Source organism: Podarcis melisellensis (assembly GCF_964234715.1).
Source record: "Podarcis melisellensis genome assembly, chromosome: 5".
Taxonomy (NCBI): Eukaryota; Metazoa; Chordata; class Lepidosauria; order Squamata; family Lacertidae; genus Podarcis; species Podarcis melisellensis.
In genome coordinates, this window is record NC_138537.1 from 39,616,975 (window position 1) to 39,633,749 (window position 16,775).

Sequence of the window (16,775 nt, forward strand, 5' to 3'; positions counted from 1 at the left end):
CATAATTATCCTGTCAGAAAATAAGTTTTGATTGATGGAAAGAACAGTAGACATCTGTCACCTTCCAAAAATTCTCCCAGTCACACTACTTCTTCATTGTACTGCAATGTGCAACTTTTATTACAATCCAATACTTGATTATGAAACAAACTGCACAATTTGGGTTTAATATATACTGTTGCTTCAAAAGAGGCTGGTAGCCTCTTAAAGAACAAGCTGGAACTCTATATGTCATCAGTGAGTTTGTGGTAAATATAAATAATGAAGTAAATACTGACTTTTCTAAAAGCTACCAGATGTGGTTTCCCATCTACAAAGATACCTCTAAACAACAGTTTAGAACCAGTTGTTTTCACAGCTATAGCAGGTAAAGTTATAATGTGGTTGCAGATTGGTTCTTGATTTTTCTCTCTTTCCCCATCCCCTTTTTTCAAAAATGAAGAGTGACTACAGTTGCCCCGGGAAAGAAAACCATTTGAATCGTTGGCTTGTTTTCCAGTAAAATGGGCTGAGCAAAGATGTTTATGTTGCAGTTTGAATGTAAACTTTAGGACAAACTTGTTCGTTGCTGCTACGGATTTCAAAGTGCCCAACTACTATTGGATGCTTTGAGATCACATGTAAACTGGGCACTGTAGCTATTCAAACCTGAAGTGGTTTGTCTCTGGAAATGTCCCCCCGCCCCCCGGTCTCTATATTTTAAGTGTTCATTCAATAAGAAATACTTAATCAGTGTGCTTCACTTCAAAGTGAATGTGTGCGATCATTAGCCTATCAGTATCTCAAAGCAACAGTGAGTGATCTCTGAAATGTTCGAGTCTTTGTTCAAATCTTTCCATTTCTCTGGCTGAAGAAACTGTTCAGTTGTTTGAACGAAGAAGAAACCTTTACAGAAACCTGCATCAGAGGAGAGTTAAATCAATTGGGATTTCATAAAATGCAGCAAATATCAGTAGTTTTCACCTCAGTTTGCCTTGAGTGTGTGTTAGTGTTCAGTTGGACACTTCCGATAACCCAGAAGGTTTTGTGGTCATCATTATTCCCCAGTTAAATGTTGGACTGAATACTTGCAGGATGTATGCTACAGCTTATCCAAATATGTGTCTACTTCGGGTTTAGAATTTTTAATGAATGCTGTTATTCACCACTGTCCTTAACATATGGTGATGTTAGATGTGTACGCCAGTTGTTAGAAACCCGGTGCAGTCCTTGGCGCCTTTTGGGTTTTGCAGCTAACTGCCAGAGGGTGTGGGCTTTGCTCTGGTGGGGAGGGTTGGTTTCCAAGGACCAACGGTAGAATTTGGGGTGGGGTGGGGTGGGGGTGGAAGACAACATGGGTGGAGCTGCCTTCTGGCATGAAGAGGTAGGTCTGTCTGAATCTGTGTGTGTGAATGAGCTGAGCCTCTGCAGAGTATTTGCAATTCTCTCTGTGTTGTATACACATGTGAAAAGGCTTGAGAGCTAATTGGACAAGCTTTTCATTAGCTCCAGGAAAGGTTGCTTCCTCATTAAAGGCTTCAGAGAGTCTGAGCATTCCCAAAGGCATATCACTTCCCGAAGGAGGCAATGCCCCACACCAAGGTCCTTCGTCTCATCCTGCTGACACTGTCTGGAGTTCTGATCCCTTTTGTGGAAACAGGTAAGTTGGATTTCTTTCCAAACTACCATTGCAGCCCTGACCTCTTTACTTGTTCCCTCAAATCTCCCAAGCATCTTGTGTTCCTTCTCCAGTCAAAGTGGAATTCAATCAGAGTATTGATTGCTAGTGCTGAGTAAGAGAAGTATCTAAAATCTAGGCAAAACAGAGAAGCTATGGGTAGCATTTTATGGACTGAGGAGCAGGTTTCAGTGAGTTTGTGTGCACCTGGAAAAACATTGGTGTCCTAAAACCTTGAAGAGTTGTCAGCAGCAAATTTAGGCTTAAATTATCATTTTTAGGACTGTGTCTCTTGTGCTGGCACCATACAAATGTGGAATTTGGTATTGTATATCTAATTCATCACCATGAGAATTATGATTTTTTAAAAAGGAAGTTTTTAGTCCCGTCTGTGAAGATAAATGTATAGGAATACTGCAGTGGTGAAATCTGTAGACAAGTGGCAGAATAAGAGATTTAGTGGCCCAGAAGACAGGTTTTAGTGTCTTTTCCAAGTGTATATCCCTATCCTTGCTTCATAGAAGAAATTACGTGAAGCAGGCAAACATTACAAAATGCATATATACAAGATGCATCACACACCACTTGCATCATACATAAACTGTAGGGCATCATTTTTCTTAGTGCTGAATTTGAGTCATCAGTACAAAATTCTAATTATTAAACACACACACACACAGAGAGAGAGTGTACACAAGTCCTAATCAGTGTGTTCCCTTTGGAAAGATCCAAGTGTGCCTATTTGTTCAATGCTGAGAACACCAATGGAATTCAGTGTCAGAAAAACATTTATACAAAATACAATTTTAAAACTGTAAGCTTAAAAGTAACCTAACTGCAATTCCCCAATCCCTTTTAAAAAACACTCTTGGACTGGGCAGTCTGTCCGTGTGACAACTGAATAAAACAGCGGTGGCTAACTTGTGGCCCTAAAAATGGTTTTGATTACAATTCCTGTCTTATCTGACCATTGTCCTTGCTGGCTGCGGGTGATGGGAGCCGTGGTCCAACAATATCTGGAAGTCTCCAGATTGGTTACCCCTGGGGCAGAACAGAGCCGTATGTGGGAAAATAATGTACCTGAGATCCTTTAACTGGATTTCTAATGTTTCAAGGCTCATGGGCTACAATCCTATATCCCTTACCTGGAAGGAAGTTCCATTGAATAGGACTTACTTCTGAGTAGACATGTATGCCTAGGATTCCACCATCAGCTTGCTCATTACAAACTTTGAATGTACTTGACCTTCGCAGTACATTTTAGACAGACATGGAACACACATACAAAAGCTACACAGGGCTTGTTAGAAGCTTGTGGTGTTTCACTTGCAGATATAAATGGTAATGGAGTTTCCAAAGCCATAATGAAAAGCCATTATCAATATGTTCACCCTATCTTCGTTGCATTTGGATTGAGAGTACTGGAGCTTCGAAGTTGCTTAATTCCTGACCATGAGCATTCGTGACAATGCTTTGTCTTTGGTAGGTTGCATCAAAGGAGTCAACATATATTTTGCTAATTAACAGCAGGGAAGATGAGATGATATCCCCATCTTTGACTTGGCACAAACAGCATTGCCTCTTTAGGAACATCATCTGTACCCCTTCATACAATAAAATATATTGTTTTAATGTGTGAGGACTCTTCGCTTCCAGAAGCAGCAGAATAAGTCATCTGCTTATGAGACCAAAAAGGGTATTATATTTTTACCATAAAATGTGCGTCCTGGCTTTCATATATGGTAGAAGAATCCCATACATGATAAATCTGTTAATCATTTTCTCTACAGTGTGTTGCAGTATTTTATTTGCATTGGTTTTCCTTATTGGAACTTGGCAGAATGGTTGCAACAACATTGTTTGATGCCACATTGCATTTCTTTGTCTCCACAGTACTGATAATATTTGGGAGTATTGACCAAGGGACTTGCTATTGATTTTAGCATTTTCATTTCACTTTAAAGTGCAATTTATTTCTTGGTTTAGCTCTGTATCCAGCAATGAGCCTTTCAACACAGGCAATCTCATAACTTTTATTTACACAATCATCTTTGTGCACTCTCACTCTCTCTCTCCATATTGTTGGTACATCCCTTGATGTCTTATCCCCGTATTTTTCAACACTTGACTCACAGCTGTATGTATGAGCTGACCGTTGGAAGTGCTTTGTGCTGGAGGAGATAATGAATTTCTCTGTTGTATTTTATCTGTGATTGCTCAGTCATTCATCATTTGAATATTGCATTTGTGATGTAATGGGCAGGCATTTAGGAACTTGCCCCTTTTTTCTTTTATCCAGGATGAAAGTTCTGCCTTATAAGCTTGCCAAACAAACAAACAACCCACCTTTCATCAAAAGATCTCAGGGCAGTTAATGCTTTGGACTGTTTAGATTTCCCTATTACCTTAGAACTGCCTTAGAACATAAATAGCATTTAAAAAGGTAATGGGTGAAACCCAGATAAAATTCCATTATTTATTTACTTTGATAATTTACGTTAATCATTTTTATCATGTCCTTAAAAAGCTAAACAACTTTCAGGGTGACTTAGAAGGTCAACATATAATATTTATTACTTATAATTGTAAAGCATTTTTACCTCATTCTTTTTAGGGTACAAAAAAAGAGCCAGTCTCTGCCCCAAGGCTTGCAATTTAAAAATATGTGACACAAAAGGAAAAAGGATTGGGGAGGGAGAAGCAAACTTGGGCACTAGATCTTGGTTACAAGGCAAGAACATACGGGCTTGCTGCTGTTGGCTGCTCACAGTTCTGCAACAGGTCTTTGTGGACCTACAAAAAAACAGCTTTCCAACCCAACGTTCTCTCTTTCACAAGGCGGTTGGTTCCGATGGCCTCTGAAGGAGGAGGAGCCCGGCCCAGTTCAGTTTATGAAAATGGCAGTGAATGAACATACTATAATATGGTTGTAACTTTTCTAAAAGTGACATATGTGTTGGATATCACACCCTGTGAAAGAGGATTCATTTTTATTCCCATTGTGCCTTTTGGAGGTTGTTTTTAAATTTGCCTTTCAACGTATGAGTCAGGAAGAAAACTCCTTGCCATGTGTCCCAACAAAATGATGAAAGGGGTACAGCCAGTCCCCTTGTGTGCTTAGCTATATACATAGCCCCGACCTTTTTTTTTTGTAAACAAGTTTATTTAACATCCAGAGCAACCATGGTGCTTTGTGTAGACCCATGCTTGAGCTTGTACCATCACAGACTTCCCTTTGTGCCTCTGAAGAAGGGCTTCTTTCATCCACACACTGGCCACATGCCCACTGGGGCTACCTGAGTCCCTACAGCCCACTCTTGGTCTCTGAGAGCACTTCTGGGTCCCTGCTTTTCTGTGCCGGCGCCTCTGGCTTTCCACAACAGAAACCTCCAAAGTGAGCAGGGAGATACTGATCTCAGCCCCCAAGTACTACTGATGTTTTAAATCTTTAGTAGCTGAGAACCAACCCAAGGGATTAGTCCCTGACCACCTTCCCCTCACAACTATCCATGTGGAAAGAACAGTCAAAACCCCTCAATTTTCCTGCAAACCTACATGAAAGTGATGGAATCAGGAGGCTATGCAGATGCTTCTTCATATATGCACGGCATAGAATCAACCAGTTTTTCGGCTGCAGATGGAGGCTTCCGTCTCTTGATTTGAACCAATAATAATGATGATGATTTATTATTTATACCCCACCCATCTGGCTGGGCTTCCCCAGCCACTCTGGGCGGCTTCCAACAAGATATTAAAATACAGTACCCTAAACAGGGCTGCCTTCAGATGTCTTCTAAAAGTCTGGTAGTTGACATCTGGTGGGAGGGAGTTCCACAGGGCAGGTGCCACTACCGAGAAGGCCCTCTGCCTGCTTCCCTGTAACTTGGCTTCTCACAGTGAGGGAACTGCCAGAAGGCCCTCGGCTCTGGACCTCAGTGTCCGGGCAGAACGATGGGGGTGGAGACGCTCCAAGGCTAACACTGATGATTTGAAATCTGCATATGGGTCATGTTTAAATCAGGCCACTTGCAAGACAGCAGTGAAGATTAGTTTCAAGCTTTCCGGGACGTTAATGTTTGTAAGAGCAGGGACAAGATGGCCTGAGACAACTCTGCACTGTCATAGCGTCTGCTAATGCCCCAGTTAAAATTATCATGCTGCCTTTTTCACTCATCCCAGTACAAATCGATGATGGACTAGTGGCTATGGAGATAGGATGTGCTTTGGAAGAGGAGTTGATTTCTCCAGAGGAGTTGCTGCAAAGTGATCCTCGTTTTTTAAAAAGTAGCCTATAACTAATCCAGAGAAAGAAGTGAGGTGAAAATAAACTATCTCTGAGCCACAGTGCTTCTCTAGGCATGTGTTCTCAGACATTTTATTTTCGCCTTTGTTCATGTGTCAAGATGGAATAAAGGATTCATTGGCATGTTGCAGCGCCCCCATTTTTAACTAAAATATGTCAGTTTGTTCAGAGACATCCTCATTTTCAGAGACTACTTGTACCATGGTTGGTTTGAAACTGATACTATGGGGACTACTGTGGTGTTTTCTCAGCAGAGGATATATTACATAACCTGGACCTTTTAGCACTTTGTTCCAAGTACGATCTCTTTGCCAGCATTATTAAATTGTCATCCCAGTTTAAGTTTCTTTGACAAACTACATTAACTTAGATCAGTGTTCGAGGCCTGTGACAAGTTTCAAATTAAAGGGAGATTATAACAACTCTAATTAAACACCAATCCCTGTTGATCAGGAAGTCTTTGAGAGAGTGTGGGTTCTTGCTTATCCCAACCACTCTGTTACTTTTAAATTATGTGGGAAATAATTTCTTCCTGGAAATGTCATCTTTTGGTGGGCTTTGGCCATTTTTAACAAAAATGTATTTTTTCAGACTTTAAGCACAAAGTCAATGTTCCTATCCTGTGCTTATAAATGCCAATCACAACACTTCACATAGCTCAGGGTGAGGCAAGGGGGTGGTGGAGAGAAGAGATTAGTGGTTTAAGATCAGAGAGCTGATGTTAACATGCTGCCTAAACTCCAAGTAGACCGTCCCTTGTTGCAATTGTCTCTTGTTAGTAGCACTTTGGCTGAAGGAAAATTATATTCACAGCATTCAAATTGGAAAAGGTTGTCAACTGATGAAGATGGGCAACAGGCCTGGCCTTGGGCTTTGAACAGCAGCTGCTTGATCTATAGGAGAAATCACAAGTCAAAACTTTTCACAGCACTGTGATTTAAGCATTGTTACACTTGAAAGTCTACAAATTAAAGGCCACATTCACAGCATACATTTAAAGCACTATGATACCACTTTAAACAGTCATGGCTCCCCCCCCAAAGGATTCTGGGAGCTGTAGCTTTTAAAAGGTGCTGAATGTTGTTAGGAGGCCCCTCTTTCCTTCACAGAGTTACAATTTGCAGAGTGATTTAACAATAACCCCTCTTCCCAGGGAACTCTGGGAATTGTAGCTCTGAGAGGTGTAGATGTCTCCTAACAATCAATTTGCTGACCAATTTGTTTTCAAGCCAGGAAAATCAATGTACAACCATTACAAATTTGAGCAAAACTATTGCTATAATTCCAGCTGCTTTCCCCTCCTTAGGTCATTAGAGCATGCAGTGGAGGGATGCAAGCAGGATATCAGTACTTTAGCAAACTGGGCAGATCACTCAAAGGGAGGAGTCAGATTGCTACTTCCTGTGCAAGCGGGTATAATTTTTATTTAATGAAACACTTTGACAATTCTGGAGAGGATTATGACTGTCTCAAGCCCCCAGCCTCTGACTATGGCTGTTTATTGTCAAGGGAAGGACATTTTATCAGTAATAGGTTTTAGCAAAGGGTCTTCATGGGACGCGGGTGGCGCTGTGGGTAAAACCTCAGCGTCTAGGACTTGCTGATCGCAAGGTCGGTGGTTCGAATCCCCGCGGCGTGGTGAACTCCCGTCGTTCGGTCCCAGCTCCTGCCCACCTAGCAGTTCGAAAGCACCCCTAAGTGCAAGTAGATAAATAGGTACCGCTTTATAGCGGGAAGGTAAACGGCGTTTCCGTGTGCTGCTCTGGTGCCGGTTCGCTAGAGCAGCTTCGTCACACTGGCCACGTGACCCGGAAGTGTCTGTGGACAGCGCTGGCTCCGGGCCTCTAGAGTGAGATGAGGGCACAACCCTAGAGTCTGTCAAGACTGGCCCATATGGGCAGGGGTGCCTTTACCTTTACCAGGTTCTTCATTGGCCTTTGGCTGCCAACCAGGCTAAATTCAAAGTTCTGGTTTTGTTGTATGAAGCTTGAGACTAGGGTTCATGAAAGATCATTTTACTTCTTACATACCCAGTCAAACACTGAATTCTGCAACTGAGGGCCTCCTGCAGGTACCATCTTAGCAGGAGATCTGCCCCACACAATGTAAAGAATCAGGCCTTAAGTGTTGTGGCACCTACTTTTTGGAATTCCTTCTCCTTAAATATTAGACAGGTACCGTCTCTTCAACAGCACAGTCTACATCTGCATTGCAATGGTTTTATCAGTTCTTTTTTGCCTCCATGGGCTCCTTTGGAAGGAAAGGCGGGAAATTTAGGATGAGGTACCTGAGGGTAACTGCAGCAGTGGCCTGGCAAGCATCTTTATGCTACCGGTTTGCCTGAAACCAGCTGTTGCTCGCTTTGGGCGAAAATTTTTTAGCCAAGGCACTTGAGGCTTCAGCTCCAATCTGTTGTTTCTGAGTGAGTTAAAGTTTATCTTAAATGAAACTGATAGCAGGAGCCTTGAAGAAAAAGCTGTTTGATTGCTTAAGTAGACCGTTGATACTGTGTATTAAAGAATATGAATCTTCATGACCAAAAATTATGCCAATATATTAGTCACAGGGCAAGTAAATATCCTAAGGCAAATCATGTCATATGACTGGGATTGAAGGAAACATATTGCTAGGAACATCCTTAAAGTGAATGTTATGTTCTATACAGCACAGAGAGATCATATACAACATAGAGAGAAGCTATGTCAGATGTTTTTTCACAAAAGTTTTCTAATAAAGCAGAGAAAATATTTCAAGCAAATACCCTACTTAAGGAAAACCTAGCTTAGATGTCTTTCCTTGGCAATGAGAACTCATCCCCAACCTATGGCAGAATTTGAAAAACATTGGTGTTAACAGGATTTAATCATCAAAACCTTTAAGCAGGTTACATAAAACAATATAAAATACACATTAAAAATACTGATAAAATCAGATGTTTAAAACAAATTTATCTAAGAATTTTCAAAACATAAAATCAGCATTTTAAAAAAAGCATTATAAGATAAAATGCCATGTAAACAATACACACCTGGGTAGGTTTGCTTGAACAAAAAGGTTTTTAGCAGGCGCTGAAAGTGTTACAGTGAAGACACCTGCCTAATATTAACAGATAATGAGTTTCAGAGTGCAGGGGCTGCCACACTGAAGGCCTAATTCCTTGCAAGTGCAGAACAAACATTATGTGGCACTGGCAAAAGTGGCAGTTCCACAGATCAAAGCAGTCAATCGGACACATGTGAGGTAAAGCGATCCTTCACAAGGTTGTCAAAAATGGCACCTTTCCAAATGTGAGTACTGTATATTGCTCACTTTAAGAACCAAGTTAACAGGCATTTTACATCATTTGTGGTAGGATTTAATTTTGTTAACTAGCTGGCGGATTATTGCCTAAGGCACAGGGAAGGGAACCTCCCCTCCCCCGAGGGCTGCATCCTTGAGGTAATCAGATTTAGACCGCTTGGCAGTGCCAAAGTGCTTGAAGTCATAGGTCAGCGGTGGCGAACCTATGACATGTGTGCCAGAGTGGGCACGCACACCATCGGCCCATCTGCACTGTTATTTTGTTGGTTTTTTCCATTTGTGCTCCCGGTCCTCCCCACGCTACTGCGTGCATCCACTGCTTAAACCTGGAACTTTTTTTATTTTTTCTTCTGGCCGGTGATTGTGTTCGGCAATTGGTCTGTTTTTATTTCTTTTTTTAAAAATATATTTTTATTAAACAATTTTAGCCAAACAAATTATCAGTCACAATAACCAATTACATTTCTCTCCCCCTCTTTTTTATTCCCCCCTTCCCTCCCTCTCCCACCCCCTAAGGACTTCCTTCAGCTCCTCTCTATGATTTGTTTGTGCATATTATTCTCTGCATGTTAAAAATTGTACATATCATTGCCTTATCTATCATATATTCTACTAATAAATTTGTGGATGTTTATTCAAAACCTGCCAAGGAGTCCAATCATTTTGTTGTTTTTTTAGATAGTTTGCAAAAAGTTGCCATTCTTCCTTAAAGTCACAATTGTCATTCTCATGTAATTTATATGTCAACTTTGCCAACTCCGCATAACTCTTCAGTTTTTCTTGCCATTGTTCTTTCTTTCGTTGGGATTTCTTCATTCTTCCATCCTTGTGCTAACAAGACTCTTGCCGCTGTTGTTGCATACATAAATAAATTCTTTGTTTTTCTTGGCAGGTCTCGTCCTAAAATCCCTAACAAAAACACTTCTGGCTTCTTAACAAATGTCATTTTAAACATTTTTTTCAATTCGTTATATATCATCTCCCAAAATTTCTTAACTTCTCTACATTCCCATCACATATGATACAAACGATTGGTCTGTTTTTCAATTGGCTGCGGCAGTGGCTGTTTCTGATTGGGCATAACAGCTATCATTATTTGACCCTTGTGATTTTTTTTCTGCACTTTTTCCAGTGCTGCATGGTAGTTCCCAGCTCCCCCCTCCAAGCCAGGCCTCGCCAAATTCCTTTCCGCCATAACCCCCCCTGCTCCAATCCTCCGCAGGCCCTTTGCCTGCTGTGGGCCCGACCTGCCTGGGCTAGGAGGGCACTTGCGCTCGCCGCCTCCCTGCGTGCCTGGCACAACCCAGCCTCACCCCTTTGCCGCGGTGACATTGCCGGAGAGAGGGAGGAATATGGGGAAGACCACGCTGGGATCGCTGGCGGGGAGCAGGCATATAGGCAGGCAGCCACAGGCGACTGTTGGGCTGGCTGGCTGGGGTGGGGGATCTCCCTCTCCTCCTGGCCACTGCTGCTCACCTGGCCTCAGGGCTGCTCTGTCCTCCTCACAGCAGCCCAAGAGTGAGCCAAAGGCCTAGTGCAGGGGTCTGCAACCCACGGCTCCGGAGCCGCATGCAGCTCTTTTACACCTTTGCCGCGGCTCCAGGGCAGAAACTAGCGAGGGGAGGAGGCGCATTGTGCGCCCCGACACTCCCCACTGTGGCGGGCGCTGTACTGGCTGTGATGTCACCTTCCCGCCCGCCCGCTACATTGTAAGGGGCATGTACGCTGGTCACTGCAGTGAAAGGGGGCATGTACGCTGGTCACTGTTTTGAAGGGGAGTGAAGAACACACACACAAAAAACGGTTAACTTGTTAATTTAACGTTTATTTCTATGAGGAGGAGTAATTCTGAGGGGTCAAACAAAGAAATAATAAAAAAGTGAGAAAAAGTTATTTTTATAATGACGAGTTTTGCGGCTCCCAGGTTTTTTTTCTTCGGAAACGGGTCCAAGTGGCTCTTTTTGTCTTAAAGGTTGCAGACCCCTGGCCTAGTGGAACAGCTCTGTCTTGTAGACCCTGCAGAAAGATGTCAAGTCCCACAGGCCCCTAGTCTCTTGTGACAGATCGGGGCCACGGCCAAAAAAGCCCTGGCTCTAGTTGAGGCCAGCCTAATTTCTCTGTGGCCCAGGACCTCCAAGATGTTTTTGTTTGAAGACCATAAGGTCCTCTGTGGGACATAGCAGGAGAGGCGGTCCGTAGGTAGGAGGGTCCTAGGCCATATAGGGCTTTAAAGATGGCGAGAATCGCAGTGTTTCCCCTCAAAAACGTAGGGCACTTTGCAATAAATAAGTCGGTTTTGGTTTGCAGTTTGGGCACTCAGTCTCTAAAAGGTTCGCCACCACTGCCATAGGTGATGTGGGCCGAGCCAAAGTGGGTGGGGCTTTGCAGTGGGTGGAGCTTTGGAACTAGGCTGAGGGACGCACAAAATGAGACCGAGAGCTGCATGCGCTCCTTGGACCACAGTTTCCTCACCTCAGTCTAGCGTTATTACAGATGCTGCACAACACATGGCTTCAGTAACCTTAATACTTGTTTGTGAGGGGAACTGTGAAGAAACTTTATCCACAAGACAACATGTGTTGTGATTTTTGTCTCCTCTGTGCACAGTAGTTTCTTCATTAAGGTGTGAGGCACAACCTAGAAGGGGCCAGCATTAGTTTGCAGGCCAACTCGTAGCTGTCAGTTTGGCCAGTTGCAGACCACAGCTTTATTTATACTCGGTGGTGTGCAGGTTTTTCCCTACTAATCAAGGTAGGTTAGAGATGGAATTTCAGCACGATCCAAATGCCACTGGTATAATTCACACTTATTGACTATGTGGTGCACCAAATCGGACTGTCCTGTTGGCAGACTAAATGACCCCTTTATGAGGATCACTAAGGCAGCAATTCATGCAAGCCTATGCTGTCAACCCTGACCGGTTAGCCCTCTACTTGAGAGTCTTCACGAAGCAAAGGTGTGGACTGAAGCTTTTCCACACGTGAAGACTGACTGTCCTACCCAGGGCTATTTTTTCAGCCGGAGCTCAGGTGGGCGCCATTGCCATTCTAAGAGAACAAAGGACAAATTAATGGTGAGCTTTGGCACCTCTTTTTCTATAAAAATAGCACTGGTCCTACCACTGATAAGTCTTTTTATCCACTAGCCTGAAGTGAGACTTTACCCTGATCCCACTTTTCTTATACAGCGTTGTGCATTTTTGTCTCATTTTTAAAAAAACAAAACTTCTGTACGTTCTTTGTCTACTGGCAAGCAAGCTACTGAAACCTTTGGCCCTCAGCTATATTTCCCCTCAGGCCTGGGGATCATCTTATGCGATTAGATAGCTTTGAATGTTTTGCTCCACATTTTCAGTTTGGTGTGACATTTCCAGTGGTTTTGACAGAGCCCTGCAGAATGTCTCCAGTTCTTGCTGGGGCCTCTGCCTCGGCCTGCTCAGACAAAATGAGCATTGATCGCTGCCTTCTGGGTCCAGCCACATATAAACAGAAAGGGCCTTTTGAGTTCCTCCAGAGCCCGCTTAGGGGGGGAAAACAGGACATGAATGGCAACATCAAAGAAAATGTAGTTTTCTTGGAATCTCACCTGAGAAGGCATCTGAGGGGCACCGTCAGGGGAGGGTCTGGGTTCCTGTCTATCCTAGTTCCAGGCCTGTGTGTCCTGCCTGTGAAAGTCCTGGCAGGGAAAGGCTGCCGGGGGAGTGAGAAGCTAACATTGTGGGCAGGGAGAAGATTGCCAACAACGCAAAGGCTCCATTAATCCTGCGACTGTGCTCAGTGCTTGGCCTCTCCCTGGACGCACCAGATGTTTAAAATATTTGCAAGCTTTTTTCAATCTGTAAATTCTTCAGCAGGCAGAAGCCTCCAAGAGCAAAAACCAAAAGAAGAATTGGTTGTATTGTATCGTCTAAACTTGAGAAGCTAAGGTGATCAGAGCAGGCTCTAGCTTGCAAATAGGCCTTGCATGGAAAGAATCGGCCCAGTTTCTCAAGTCATTTGCAGTGAAAAAAGTTGTGACAAATATACTCCCTCCCTGTGGAAATACACATTTGCCATTAATCAAAGGTGTATTTCAAACCCTCCAGTTCCATGTAGATTTCCAAGGACTCATGCAAGACATTGAACAGTTGAGCCTAAACAACACAACACAACTATCTGAAGCTGTACCCTCTTCTATCCAATAATATTTCCTTATTTCCTGTTTATTGCAGCCTTATTTTTCCTAGCTTTTAAAAACTGTTTGTGGGCAAAGCATGATATGTCATGGTAGAAGATGTTTTAGGTTTATGGTTCTTAAGGGTTTCTAGTGACCATTATATGGACCACTTGGGGTTCCCTTTATCCCTTAAAAAGATGGTTCGAATTTTTAAAGTATATGAATACTGTGTACTCCCCTCTTCAGCTTTGCCATGCTTATTTCTCCATTTTTCCACCTAAGCAAAAAGCAAACACAAGTACAACTAGGTTCCCCCCACAACATGTATGGGTAAGATTATCATGCTAATACGTATTTTTGTAATTGAAAGGTAGAGCATGAAACCACATGAACTGCCGTAACTGACTGTGCCCAAATGGCAAGCCTTCTGGGGCCAATTTTGGTCAAACTGTCAACAGAGCAAACAGAAAGAAGATGGGCAGAGATGATGTAAAGTTTAGAATGAATATTTCAAAGCACCATTAGGTGTGGCTGGAGGTTGCAGGCTCAGAACCAAGGGAGAACTGAACAGCTCTGATGATTTTATCCAGCAGAGGGCAATGCAACCCATTCTTTTGCTACCACTTATTAAGATGTACTTGTTATTGCCTAGGGAAGGAGAAAGCCTTAATGAGCCTTTCAGCATCCCAGTGTTAATTAATTAATTTATTTTACACACCTAATTATGTACCACTATTCATTAAAAAAAATCAAAGGGTTTTTTGGTGGGGGTTTTTTTTACACTAATTGTGCATAAATCCATATTAAATAGTTAAAATCAGAAATTGACTATTATGGAAAGATAAAGCCTGCATAAGTCTAATGGAATAGAAAATTTGAAACAGGGTTCCTGTTGAATCTCTAGTGCCAGAATTTAAGAGGCTGTGGTCCAGATAGTCTGAAAAGATTAACTGGGCTTTTGTGTGTGTTGCTCTAGCAGAATACCCCCAAGGGCCGCTCCCAACGCTATGGAATGATCCACCAGAGCTGCCATCGGGTGGAGGGCCCTCAGAGACCACCACCACAGCCCGCTTCTCCGACTCTCCAGGATTCCCACCTTACACTTCTGATTATGAACCAGAGGACACAACCCATCTGCACCAACTGGATAATGGGAACGGTACATGTTATTGGAGATGGGATGCTAAACAACACCGCTTTGGGCGGGGGGGGGCGCTGTGTGAGGTCACAAAAATTTGCTATGTTGGGATGGCTGTACTGGAAACCACCATTTCCTTCTAATGCAACAAATTTTAACATGATTTTGGAAGAGTAGCAAAATGTCTCATGAAATACTGCAGTGGATGACTAAGACAACAACCACTAGCAGTTTTGCATTGCTCTGTAAAGCAGAAATACAAAAGAAACAGATTTCCATTTCCTTTGGAGTTTAAGAAGCTCACTTTCTGCTCCAAAGATAAAAAGGTAAAGGACCCCGGGCAGTTATGTCCAGTCAAAGGTGACTATGGGGTGTGGCATTCATCTCACTTTTCAGACCAAGGAAGTCAGGCCAGTGTTTGTCCACAGACAAATGCCAGCTCCCTTGGCATGACCACAGACAAACGCCTGGTCATGTGGCCAGCGTGACTGAACCACTACTGGCACATGGAGGACTGTGACGAGTGCCAGAGTGCATGAAAACACTGCTTACCTTCCCGCTGCAGCAATACCTATTTATCTACTTGCACTGGCATTCTTTTGAACTGCTAGGTGGTCAGAAGCTGGGACAGAGCAACGGGAGCTCACTCCAAGTCAGTGAAGGAACTTTTCTGACATCCTGTTGCGCAGTTTCGAACTGCCGACCTTCTGACTAGCAAGCCCAAAAGACATCCTAAGAACATGGGGCGCCAAGTTGGCACTCCTGGTGTCAGATAATGGCTGCATTCACTCTTAATGCCAGATCATAATTTATCCTTCATGTGCAAAAATCTCAGTCTCGTGTTCTTCCTTCACTTCCTCTGGGTCAGCCACTTTAAATGACCCACAGTTATTCACTATATCTAAACCCAGCCAAACTGTGGTTCGTGTTAACTATAGCATAAGGAAACAAGCAATCTAAAGTTGACACTACTTTTATTTATTATTATTTATTAAATCTGTATATTGCCCTTCATCCGAAGATCTCGGGGCGATTCACAGCAGAAAAATTACAAGATAAAACCAAAAAATGCACGATAAAAGCCAGAACATTGACAAAAGAAAGCAATAACCCCCCACCCACCCACCTGACTTAGGATTTTGGATTTTTCTGAATAAATCATGTAAGATCCTTGATAAATAGAGAGAACAAAACACATACAACCCCAGTGATCTGCTGCATATCTGCCTTAAATTCTTAAAACTCCTGGTATAATTAGAGATCATTGTTCACTCCTGCTTGCAACCAAAATCAAATCTTTTTCTTCTGTAGATGTAAAGAATGACACAACAGAGCCATTTCTTTACCTTCCCTGTGCAGCTATTCCCCAAGGAATGTCAGTGCAGCATTCTAGTCTCGGACTTTCTCCCTCAACCAGCAACTGAGAGTATGCATGATGTCAGCAAATGCGTCAAGAAGGGGGAAGAGCCATATATGGCCCCTTATCCTCTGACCTAGATTGGCCCACCCGCTAACCACTGGCTTAGGGGATCTAGCACATGGGCTTTATACACGGCATTACTTAAGAGAATGATCCAGTACAATCCAGTGTTGTTTTCCTGGTGCTGTACTTGTTAGCAAAGGTGTATGGTGGGAAACACTCTGTATTTCCTGCCCATGTTTTTCAGAGGCACTTTTCTGTTCTCCTCAACCTGTCTGCTTCCCCTCCCCTCCTCTTTGTCACCTGCAGGGTCTCTGGGTCCTGGAGCCATTGGTGCCATAGTGATCGCTGCTCTGCTGGGCACATCTGTGATTGTGGCCCTGATCGTCATCACCCTGCGAAAGTTTTCTGCTTCCTGAAATCAATAAAAAAAGGTCCTTTTTCCTAATATACACCTGTCTGAGCCCTTTCCTTCTTCTGCAGTTATTGCTTTCTGTCTGTGAAAAGGAAAAAACCAAGTTCCTCTAGCACCTGCGTTTTCCAAATGTTATAGGATATATAGCCTGTTTTTAACCTCCTGGGATCAGATTCCCTTTTCTAACACAAATACTTTTAAAACATTAGTGATGGCACAAGTGGGATTTAGAGTGGGGACTGACGGATGTGTGTACACAAATTGAGAAGCTGCTGTGAAGTCAGAGTTTCTTGACCAATATATATATATATATATATATATATTGGTCATATATGCAGGTTTTGGTGTCCTCGGGTGTCTTCCCGTGTAAAAGTTGGGGTGTCTAGG

General features: G+C 42.9%; 1 protein-coding gene and 1 long non-coding RNA gene across 8 annotated transcripts; one reads left to right on the forward strand and one right to left on the reverse strand.

Annotated features, from left to right (window-relative positions):
* The first annotated feature begins 1,350 nt into the window (after positions 1–1,350).
* On the forward strand, positions 1,351–16,423 carry SNORC (secondary ossification center associated regulator of chondrocyte maturation). 7 transcript variants are annotated; one of them, XM_081912497.1, is made up of 3 exons: positions 1,351–1,639; positions 14,392–14,574; positions 16,283–16,423. In XM_081912497.1, the coding sequence occupies exons 1-3, from the start codon at positions 1,567–1,569 to the stop codon at positions 16,390–16,392; spliced, it is 366 nt and encodes a 121-aa protein (XP_081768623.1). In that variant the 5' UTR covers positions 1,351–1,566; the 3' UTR covers positions 16,393–16,423. The 7 variants fall into 7 exon arrangements, with proteins under 7 accessions (XP_081768623.1, XP_081768624.1, XP_081768621.1 ...); XM_081912498.1 differs by having other exon boundaries at positions 1,353–1,639; positions 14,395–14,574; XM_081912495.1 differs by lacking the exon at positions 1,351–1,639 and adding an exon at positions 6,850–7,369.
* Positions 6,016–8,382, reverse strand: LOC309370583. Its single transcript, XR_014168617.1, has 2 exons — positions 8,101–8,382; positions 6,016–6,853 (listed from the first exon to the last, which is right to left on the reverse strand). It is a non-coding gene; the product is annotated as an uncharacterized lncRNA (long non-coding RNA).
* Positions 16,424–16,775: the final 352 nt, after the last annotated feature.